This window comes from Larimichthys crocea, chromosome X (assembly GCF_000972845.2).
Source record: "Larimichthys crocea isolate SSNF chromosome X, L_crocea_2.0, whole genome shotgun sequence".
NCBI lineage: Eukaryota > Metazoa > Chordata > Actinopteri > Sciaenidae > Larimichthys > Larimichthys crocea.
The window spans coordinates 1,384,307-1,395,638 of record NC_040020.1 but is presented as its reverse complement, the minus strand read 5'-3'; the positions used below and the strand labels follow the sequence as shown (position 1 = coordinate 1,395,638).

Genomic DNA, 11,332 nt, shown 5'->3' with positions numbered 1-11,332 from the left:
GAATAAAAATATAAAGAACAAACTATACATAATAAAATATCAGAATAGTAAATCAAATATATTGTACAAAAGTATATACAGCAGTTTCGCAGTGTTGATTTAGTGCAAAGTGAGAAAGGAGTTGCACACGTATTTAACAATAACAGATAGAAAGAAAGAAAGAAAGAAAGAAAGAAAGAAAGAAAGAAAGAAAAGAAACATAGATAGATAGAAAGAAAAGAAACATAGATAGATAGATAGATAGATAGATAGATAGATAGATAGATACTTTATTGCATCCAGTTGCAGCCAGCATGCAAACATGCATTGATTACAATACATTAGAATTAACCTATAACACAGTAACCATACGTTTAAAATTAACCTGAGATAGATCTAAATGTAAATATGTGCAGAGAAATTATTGTAGCAAAATTAAAATCATTTGCAGAGGAATTAAAAGATTTGCATAGAAAATAAATATGTCTGTGTTTTAGAAGTTAAGCTGTGCTAAAATCTATCTGTCGTCTATACAGAGGCTATATAAAAACTAGAAAATGTTTGATACAAATATGAGAGAACTACAAATGGGGATAAAGGGCTGCGTACAGTTTAAATTGGGCTGTAAACAGATTGAGTTAGCTCGTCCTAACGTTATGCGATGTGATAAACAAAGCTGGATGATCCGTAGTTAACAATCCAGTGGTTATGATGGTTTGTGGCTGCTGGTGCAAATCCCAGGAATGGGGTTGTAAAACTCACTGTGAAGTCAGTGACCAGTAACAACAAATGGAGCGATGTGCATCTGTGCAAAGCACCAAACGGCCCAGCTGCTCTTGTGCAGATGACCTTAAATTGTAAAAAAAAAAAAAGTGCATGCGTGTCCCTGGATAGAAGCGAGGGTTACGTGTTGTGGTTATCATAGTTACTAAAAATACAAACTTAAATGACACGATGCACTGCGGGTATGGCACGTTTGTTTGTACTTCAGAACCCATGCTGGCTTTCTTTTTTTAAAAGTTATTTCATGCCGTGCACTTCGAGGGATTTCAGCTTTAAATGCCATTTTTATCTCTCGTTGTTATTATGCGGTGATCAGGATTCCCGTCCTCAGCAGCTCAGATCCACATCTGATCCCCCACAACCCTGATAGTCTTCTGGCTAGACAGTACGTGTGGGAAACTTGCTCTGGAACATTCACCTGGTTCACGGTGCATGGTATGTGAACTGACATAACACATATGTAACTCACCTTTGACCCCCTGCTAACTCAAACACCGCCTGCGTGGTTTGTTACGTCAGACCTGCATCACTGCACTACAACTTTAGGGAAAGTTAAACTGGAGTTACTGGCTCTCTGTGGTTACATTAGTATGTTTTATTATGATATTTACATCAGGACAGATTGTACAGACTGTGGAGAGGCTGTAAAATCAGAACATCTCTTCGTAAAAATGTGGATGCACAGCCAGCCGTGTTCCTGCATTGTGTAACTCAGGTGGACTTATAAAACAGGTGAACCGAAGCCCTCTGGATGGTTACAACACATGCTGCATAACCACAACAAGTATGGATTGGTTTCATATGTGGGTCTTTGTTGCTCTTTCTCCTCTAGTGTCCTCCTCACTCATAGACTGCCCAAAATAAAAGCAAAGCTGTTGTGGAACCTGCGTTTCGTTTGACATTGCTTCAAGGTTGCAGACTGACGCCACTCTTGTCGTGCAGTCCACCTGCTTTTGAGATCGCTGGCCCTCAGCGGTGCAGACAAACCTGTGAGGCAGCACGGGAAAACTTCCAGATATTCAGATGTTACGAAGTCTAGACAAACTACCCCGTGGTCCAGATCACATTAGCATCCCGCCATACATCAGGAAAATGAACTAAATCTCATGTGCCCCCGACGAGATGTAATAAATTACTTGGATCGATGGCGTGTGCCATGTGCTTGGAAAATTACAGCTCGGTGTAGAAAATGAAACGTGTTGAAGTTTTGATGGAATGCAGGTAAACTTAATCCGCTCACGGGATTCATCAGTTGATGTCTGCGGGACGGATACTCGCTTACAACCAATTGACAGTTATATGACTGCCAAATGCCTGATTTTAATCGCTCACATCGACGGGAATAAAATGACAAAGATTATACTTAATCATCATCTCCAGTAATTCAGTTTAAAGCTCCCTTTGGCTTCTTGACACAGAGCGTGTGTCAGTGTTTCTAGCTCCACTGTTTTCCTGCAGCCTTTTTCAAGCTTACACAACTTATTTTTCTTTTGCACGGTGTGCAGAGAAGTGTCGCTGACACAGTTAATATATAATTTGTAATTGTTGTCATGTGTTTATGTAACGCATGACTTGCAGGAAATCTTTTCAAACTTTCTGTTGAGGTAAACGCTACCTAACCATGAAGTAGAGAAGATTGCAGGCTTGGCCCATGAAATCACAGACAATTCGGTGTAGCCCGTATGATTAGCATGGTATTACTTGTATTATGTTTCATGACATTAAGACAACCCACGATTAAACGCTGTCAGACCTTTTTTTCTTTTAGCGAATAAAGAATCTCATCCTCCCTCTCTCCGTGTCCTCGTGTCTCCTTCAGATCCAGAGACGACAGCAGTGGCGCGGCTGTCTCGAGCGGAGGCGTACATGGCTCTCAAACAGTACCGCCTGGCTTTGGAGGACACGGAATTTTGTCCCGGGTCCAGATGTTCTGCTGAAGTAGGTCACTTACTGGTGCTGCATAATTCATCGGAAAATTCAAGTTTGTTTTGTCACTATTAGCACGACTTTATGATGAAAGGATAAACAGGTCAGAGACGATTAAGACAGATTTAACGGCAGGTTGTTTTTGTCGCTGCTGTAAGGTTTTGTATGCATGTTCACACCGCTGCCTTGTCTGGCATGTGTCCAATCAGCTATTTAGTCGGTCATTACTCAGAGCGTGTATTTTAAGGCTGCTGTCCTCAGAGCCACAGGCAGGGAGCACCTCATTTGTTGTGTCACTGGATGATCGTCACATAAACATCCTGCTTGTTTACAGAATATATTTAAAAATGTCTCGGCAGCTCAGTTTACTGAATTTTTTTTTTTGTGTTGATCCTGTTTGTTTGTGCATGTTTCTACAGCCTCCTGCTGTTTTTAATATTGTATAAAAGGTTACAAAATCAGTTACAAAAGAGTAAAGAAGGTTTTCCAGACCACAACTGAGAATGCAGCGATTAAGGTCAAAGCCATTAATGACTGAATGTCTTATGGATATTCCCTGTGTGTCATGCAAAGTTTATCATGCAGAACAGCTTCAAAAAATGATCCTAGCTTTTGTTTTAGAGGTTTATGATGTCTGGCTGTTTTGATAGACTCGGTGTGGCTCACTCTTCTCTGTCTCTGTCCTTTCTTTCAGGCTGTGTTCAGGAAAGCTATGGTGCTGCACGAGATGGGCCAAGTGGACGAGTCTCTCCAAGTCTTCCTCCACTGCCTGTCTGTGGACGAGGACTTCCCCTGCGCTAAAAGACAAGTGGAAAAGGTGAGCGAATTGAAGTATTAAGACTCTTTTGTCATCAGGTTGGAGGAGTACGAGTTTCCCCAACTCCCTGACTGAGAGCCTCGAATGTTGTGATCTCCGACTCAATGGAAACTGCCTCTCTCTTTTCATGGCGTGGGTCTTAAATCACCGTTTAAGCTTTAAGACTAAGCAAACATTGTAACTGGAAACAAGGCAGCATCCTGATGACAGCACCAGTTGTGTTGCTGTGTTTTTTTAAGAGGATTTACATCGTGCATTGTCCTCGATGAATAGAAAATGTGTCTTGAATGTGATGACGGAGATTAGTTGCAATCATATTATTCTGTTGATCCAAGTCAGTCTACATATTTTATATTAGAAATGCCAAATAAACAGGATCAGGATTTGTACTCCCACGTTCTCAGACATACAGAATTCAGGTTCTCGCTCTTATCGGATCGCCTGTCATGTAATTGCTCAAGTTATTAGTCAGGTCTTGTAACTAACGACATTAGTCCTACGTAATAGAACAAGCGACACGCTCATAACTCACATATGCAGCAATGCATACATTTTGAGAACAACGTCGTTCTTTGTCGTTCTCTGATGAAACTTTCAGACGCTAATGCAGCTTAAGTTTTGTGTAATCGTCTCTGAATCATCATTGCATAAGAACGCATGCATAATCACATTAGTCACATCCAGTTTTTCAGCAGCTGTATCGATCATCAGGCCCGTAACTTTCTGACACTCGAAGAGACACTGCTCAGGCTGTACATCAATCTAAAACAGTGTGGGCTGTGAGTCAGCTAATGCGCATCAACAGAATGTCAAACCGGGTTTGTGTTACCTGTAATCACACTTAGTCTGAAAAGCTTTCTCGATATCCATATAATGAAAAAATCAAATGGAAATTACAGCCTCTCTCAGTGAGAGATGACGGGGCAACCAAACGACCCCCGAGCGTATGTTTCTGCATTGGATGGAAAAACATAGTAAAAATGCTCAAACTCAAAATCTTAACATCATCAGTAACAGCTTCCAGAAGGTTTCCATTAGCAGGACTGAAAATAAATTATGCACGTACAGAAGAAAAGGAAAGAAATGTGTGATGACTGAGTCTGTGTGATGATGCACTGCATGTGTTTAACAAGGTTCACAAGCTGAAGAATTATGAACTTCTCTGCATCCATAACACATTTTTTGCTTCTCGTGTGAAGACCCATGACCCATGCAGTGCATTTAAAGAAATGTCCGACTCATCTCTAGCCTGTTAGTCAAAGCAATATTTAGATTAATGCTAAAATCTGGCATTAAGTTTTATCAGACATAAACAAAACAAGACGCCCCCTTCATGATTATTTAAGTAAAATACGACAAAGATGTTCCAGATTTGCATCAGCCGCCCTCACACTCGTCTCACCCCTGTGGAGATTGGGTTTCGTAGTCATAATTATGTGCTGATATAGATTTCAGATGACAAACTGAGTGCCTTTTTTTTACAGATCCTGTGTGACCTCCTCTCCCCGGCTGATGAGACCGTCAAGGTCGGCCTGAGGGAAACAACCCAGAACACCTCGCCTCACGTGCGCAGTAAAACCCTCGTGGCCGATGCCCAAGCTGAACCACAGAGCCCAGTCCAAAGACAACACCAGGTCCGCGCCACATCAGCCCACCTCTTTGTGGACAACCAGGAGGTACTGACACACGTGATAATGATATCATGTAGTTTATGACTTGGTTCATGATCGTGTATAAGAAACCGTGAAACCTCTTAACCCTTCTGTCTTCTGTCATCATTCAGAAACGATGGGAAAGCCTGGAGAGACCCGGTCTGAGTCGAGCTCATTCACTGCGAGTGCACGGCTCCATGTGCAGTGAGGAGGGGCTGAAGAGAGTTTGCTCTGCTCCTCAGCTGGGAGACCAGGAGAAGGCGAGCCTGCTGAAGAGGAAGTTGTCAGTTTCAGACACAGAGCCCTGTGTTGTGAACAGTGGAAGTAGCAAGCCCAAAAAACAAGGTCAGCAGCCGATCCAGCCGTTGTACCTGTTCTTCCCAATGTATTCTATTCTAATCTCCAAACAATGGTGTATAACATTTACACTCCATGACACTTACATACATAAATACAGACTTTTATAAGACTATTTTATGGCCCAAAACTTAATATAATGATCTTATCGGCACCTTATTTATGTGAGAATCGTTAATAAACAAATAATTGTGAACGCTTACCTCTCTCTGGTTCACTTTAGGTATGACGAAAGGCTCCAGACAACAGGCTGCCAAAGCCAAAACCTGCAGAAGTGTTCCCGAAGACCTGCTGGACCCCAACGACATGGAGTGCTCGCTCTGCATGAGGTCAGATCATGAGCTACATGCACAGCATGAAGTTAACACGCCAGCTCATATTGTCCACTTAAAAAAATCGGTGAGCATTCAGGATAAACACTTCTATTTTCTTTGTGATGGATACAGGTTGTTCTATGAGCCTGTGACTACACCGTGCGGCCACACCTTCTGTAAAAACTGTCTGGAGCGCTGCTTGGACCACATGCCCCAGTGTCCCCTCTGCAAAGAGAGCCTGAGAGAGGTGAGAGCGGACTTGGCATGCATTCAATCTGATTACTAAGCTCTCTTTTTTTAATCAGCTAGCATTGTACTAATGAAAACATGTTACTCGCTTCCCGTTTTAATCATTAACTCATATGCTGCTCTCTCCAGTATCTGGCATGTCGGAAGTACATGGTGACGAAGGTTTTGGAAAGGCTGATCAAACAGTATTTGGGTCAGGAGTACGCAGAGAGGACAAAAAATCACCTAGAGGAGACCAGAGAGCTTTCTGAGTAAGCGTTTCTGTCTTTGACTCATCAGAGGAAGGTTCCAAGTGGCTGAAAGGGTCTAAACTGTTTCTCTGCTTCTTCGCAGTCTGACGAAGAATGTGCCTATCTTTGTGTGTACCATGGCGTACCCCACCGTGCCTTGCCCCCTGCATGTCTTCGAGCCACGTTACCGCCTCATGATTCGCCGCTGCATGGAGACGGGGACGCGACAATTTGGGATGTGCATTAATGATCCCCAGAAAGGGTAAGCGAGCAAGCAGGCAAGCACACAGATTTGCATAAATTACATGCATGAAAACAGATTTGATCTCAGGGGGATCAGTAAATATCCGACTGCCAGAAAATTGTCCAAACAAAGCATTGTGCTCATCCAAACAGGTTCGTAGATTATGGCTGCATGCTGACCATCAGGAGCGTCCATTTCCTCCCTGATGGACGATCAGTAGTGGACACCATCGGAGGGAAACGCTTCCGGGTCCTGTCTCGTGGAATGAAGGACGGTTACAGCACTGCTGACATCGAGCACTTGGAGGATACCAGAGTAAGAACCACAACGACTAAATCTCCACATAAAGTTATCGTTCATTACCGATCCAAACGTGACTGATAGATGAACCCGTTCTTCTCTGTTAGGTGGAGGACGGAGAAGAGCTACAGAGACTTCAAGAGCTGCATGATGCGGTGTACGAGCAGGCCCGCGTCTGGTTCCAGAACCTCAAAATCCGCTTCCACAACCAGATCCTGCAGCACTTTGGACCGATGCCAGAACGAGAAGCTGACATCCAGGTGAACATCCAGCGCTCGCTCTCCACTTCTATCCGTAGAAATCTACCTGTTCCTGCTCAGATTAGTTTACGTAACTGTTAGTGTTAAAAGGTTTCGTAATCTTTAAATACACATCAAATATTAGACAATGCTGCACAGTGCTCGCTGCAGTAGAGTCAGAGCCAAATATTTGCACTGGTATTTGAGTTTCTAAACAATAGAAATGTAGCTTTTTCTTTCATTTGCTGTCTTATTACACACAAAAATGAACATTTGCTGACTTATATTGGAGGGTTGAAATGAATGACAGACACTAGCTTTAATAATGCATACGGGAGCAAGGGGCAAGAATTCGATGCAGAGCTTAGAGAAAATCACAGTGTGCGTCCTGCTCGTAGTTTCCAAGCGCACCTCCCGTGCCGCAGACAGAGCTGTCAGTCTAAGAGTCAATCACGGCGGACACCAGTAAGGGAGTTTGTGACCTACCACCCTCTGGTCCAAAAGTGGTCAAGCCGACTTCACTGACAGTCACCACTGGAGGTGAGACATCGCAGCAGCCCTGTCTCACGCCGTCTATCACCCTGCTTGCGTCCATCACAAGTATTTTATTAAGGGTTTGTGGTAATTTTGAGACACGGTTGCGACGGCCTGACATGCTGCTGCTCCTGAATCGCTCTGTGTACATTGACGCAAATAAAAAAACAAAAGTGTAGACATGAATTATTTTTCGATTGATTGCTCAAATCATCGATTTTTTTCCGCAGCGGCCCTGGAAAATAATTGTTTTATACCTACCATATTATTATTATTATCATAACCTGTATCGGACGAGCTCCACGAAAGCTGTAATTTTCATCCAGACTCTGCAGGTTTGTAAAGCTCTCGTTACTCCGTCTACTAACGCTGCAAATTGTTGGTCTAAAAACTGGATCACATCATGACACACTTGCCTCGGAAACCCACATTAGCATGGATTCACCTGCCTTCAGAGGCCTTAATATCAGAACACAGTTGTTGTTGGCGTGTGTGTGTGTGTGCTCAGCTCTGGCTCCAGCTCGCAGCCTGCAGCGCTGAAGAGGGATTACAGCTCCGCTCTCAGGACAACCGCAGGCGGGGTCTATTGACAATATAGGCTAAAGAGCTTTATGGGTGCTTCACGCCTAATCCCACCGGCCCTGTTGCGTCAGAAGAGCGCCACGCAGAGAATCCCCAACTCCACCATGTGCGCACACGCTGAAACGACAAAACAACGGCTTTTTTTTTTTTTGTCGTGTTGACATAATTTCTGACAGTGATTCTTTGGTTAATGGCTAAACATGTAGAATGTACAGACGTTTTAAACATCACTCTCTTTAATCCTCCCGCATGTTAAGCATGTTTTGTAACTGGCTCAGGCTCTCGAACTCAAAGAAACGGGGATTCTTTTTTCCAGCCATGTAACTCTGACGCAGACGTGCATTCCTCTGGCAGATTACCGTAAAAGGTCACTCATGTTTGAACTCTTTCCAGGGTGGTAGAGTGTGTATGTAACACTAATGCCTCTTTTAAAACCAAGTGAGCGCTTCACTTAACCTATTAAAGACTAATCACTATAAAAGCTGTAGAAACTGTTAATTTACACACATTTATCATGACTTCATGTGTAGTTAAAGCTAATTATCATATATAAAATACATTACATCTTAAATATCAGATTTACATGAGTTTAAAGCACAGATAAGTTGTTTTAAATCCAATGGTACCAAGCCATTTTTCTATCATTACATTATCTTGTGGGATAAATATAGTATAAGATCATTTTTTAATCTGTTTTGCAACAGTCCAGACTACATGTCAGTCAAAAATGATGAAGATTAGTAATACGTGGTACTTTCAGTGCTGTAAAAGAGATTGTAGCACTTCCACGGTGGACATTAATGGGTTAATCACCGGTCTTGTAACAGGATGTGTCTGAGTATAACTCACATACCGGAAGGCTTAAACTCTACAGGCCTGTGACAGCTGCAGAAATGTTAGTTAAAATCTCTGAATGGCAGATACACCGGAGCTACATCGGTATCGATTGTTGGACTTGATGTTGTTTTGTTTCACACAACATGTTGAAAGGCCAGAGTGCTGTTAGTTTGCGAGACGGAAGAAAAACGTTGGCACATAGTTTTTGCTCAAATGATATCACAGAAATTCTATTCTGGGTCTCGGGAAAGGTTCTTCGCTGTGAAAGCAAAGGTCTTTAAACTATTCTTCCTCTCTTCTAGGCGACTCCTAACGGTCCAGCTTGCTGCTGGTGGCTCCTGGCTGTGCTGCCTATCGACCCACGCTACCAGCTCTCTGTCCTCTCCATGACCAGCCTCCGAGAACGCCTGGTGAAGATCCAGCACATCCTCACATATCTGATGAGCATCCCCAACAGCTAGAGCTTCCTCTTCTCGTCGCTACAATTTTTTTTTTTTGGGGGGGGGGACTTTTGAAATAATATTCAAGCAACTTTAAATCCACAACTTTTTGTTTCTACTCCCGTTTGATCCCTTAAACTACATGTAGAGCCGCCGCTTTACGGCCCTTTGTGGTAGTAGGCCTACAAACATGCTCGAACTGTGAATCACTGAAACCAGAGATGTGGCTTAGCCACCTCAGGGATACTTCCAATGACACACATTATCTCTTTGTGACTGTCAAAAAATATTTAAAACAGCAACTATTTGTTCTGAAAGCAGTTTAATCATCACAAGAACATCGCTGAATGATCTTGTAGAAATCAGAAGAGCTCTGATTATTCCACTTGGTTGATGTTTTGTTGATGCGGTTGGAGACAACAACAGCAGTAAATCTTAACAATCATCTTTTGGGAGCTATAGTTTGTGTGGTGTCATCTCTGGTAAGAACCAGTGAACAGAAGTGTTTTGAAGTGATTCTGTGTAACAAAATCCTAAATGCTGAAAGTCCAAAAAAGTGATTTAACTGAACCACTAAGAAGAGATTTGTGCAACTAAACGCTGGTGCATGTGCACCAAACACAAGTATTAATCGATCTCTTCCGAGCATTTATCTTTCCTTTTTACTCTCACTTCTCCCACACGCTTACCGTGCACTAACATCCATCGCTGCGTCTAAAAGAGACGATCTGTGTTTCTTCCCATCGTTTTTCCACTTTTCTCTCGAGTTGTCGTGCAGATTTTTCTTTCCTAACATCAGGTCAGATAAACACTAAAGGCACTTAAATCTCATCTTGATTCTATGCTTCTTCTTTTACGTTTAAAAAAAAGAAATGCTTCTCTTCCTCTCACAGTTAACCTTGCATCGTCGTATGCACTATCTTCCAAAATGTTTTGTTTTGTCATGGACCTTTGGTGAGCCTGCTGGAGTGTGAGGATTTTACAAAGTGTCTCCTGTATTACTTGCCTCTCCTCTGAACCAAAAGATTCAGCTACCCATTGAATTAACTTGAATTAATTTATAAGTAACAAAAAACTGTATTTGTACATTCTGACCATGTGTTTGTATTTGGAATTCTTAAAGGGTGTCTTGCAATATTACGACAAATCGGAGAACAATACGAATACGGCAGACTCTGTTTGCTTGGAGGAGAGAGGACGGTACCTGCAGTGCTTCAGTCAGAGACTGCATTTGCCTTACACCATTTTTGTATTGTGATTTGAATAACGATGCTTTGGCTTGGTTACCATTCCTTTTTGCCATTGTATGAAGTATGTTTTGTTTTTTTCTCTCACGGTTGGTGTTTGTGTATGAACAATTCTTTAAAAAAAAAAAAAAAGGAAATTCAAGTCAAGATTTTGTGTTTTTGCTCAAATGTTTTAAGTTATCAATTTTAATAAATGTACTTCTTTTTTCAACTTCAGTTTAAGTGTCCACTATTTGACCAGCTCAATGGAAGACGGCTTAAACCCCCCTTAAACATCGGCTCCAAATCAAACAGTCAGCTATTTCTTGATATTATTGGAAGTTTATGACATTTTAACACTCAGCGAAACTCCGAGCTGTATGGGTGTGGTTTTATCCACTCTGACAGTGACCAAACAAACCACTAATGGATTACTAAATACTGAATACTGCTTGGCAGTCAGCAGGGCATTGAGAAATAAACACACAAACCTCTAATGTCAAATAACAAAAACTGTTCCAGAGAATAGTGTGTTCACAAGTGAGACTGGAAAAAAAGGGACTTTAACCCATTTATGTGCAAGATAAGTTTAGATACACTACAGTGAACCTTATTTAATCATG

The 11,332-nt window shown here is 42.1% G+C and overlaps 1 protein-coding gene across 1 annotated transcript in view; it reads left to right on the top strand.

Moving 5' to 3' along the window:
* The window catches only part of lonrf1 (LON peptidase N-terminal domain and ring finger 1), a 14,241-nt gene extending 3,379 nt beyond the window's left edge, over positions 1-10,862 (top strand). The window contains exons 2-12 of the mRNA XM_019256993.2: positions 2,582-2,700; positions 3,383-3,505; positions 4,990-5,181; positions 5,289-5,502; positions 5,738-5,843; positions 5,961-6,075; positions 6,207-6,328; positions 6,411-6,569; positions 6,704-6,866; positions 6,959-7,111; positions 9,346-10,862. Of these exons, the coding sequence (XP_019112538.2) occupies positions 2,582-2,700; positions 3,383-3,505; positions 4,990-5,181; positions 5,289-5,502; positions 5,738-5,843; positions 5,961-6,075; positions 6,207-6,328; positions 6,411-6,569; positions 6,704-6,866; positions 6,959-7,111; positions 9,346-9,504 (1,625 nt within the window). The 3' untranslated portion in view covers positions 9,505-10,862. The remainder of the gene's footprint in view (positions 1-2,581; positions 2,701-3,382; positions 3,506-4,989; positions 5,182-5,288; positions 5,503-5,737; positions 5,844-5,960; positions 6,076-6,206; positions 6,329-6,410; positions 6,570-6,703; positions 6,867-6,958; positions 7,112-9,345) is intronic.
* Positions 10,863-11,332: the final 470 nt, after the last annotated feature.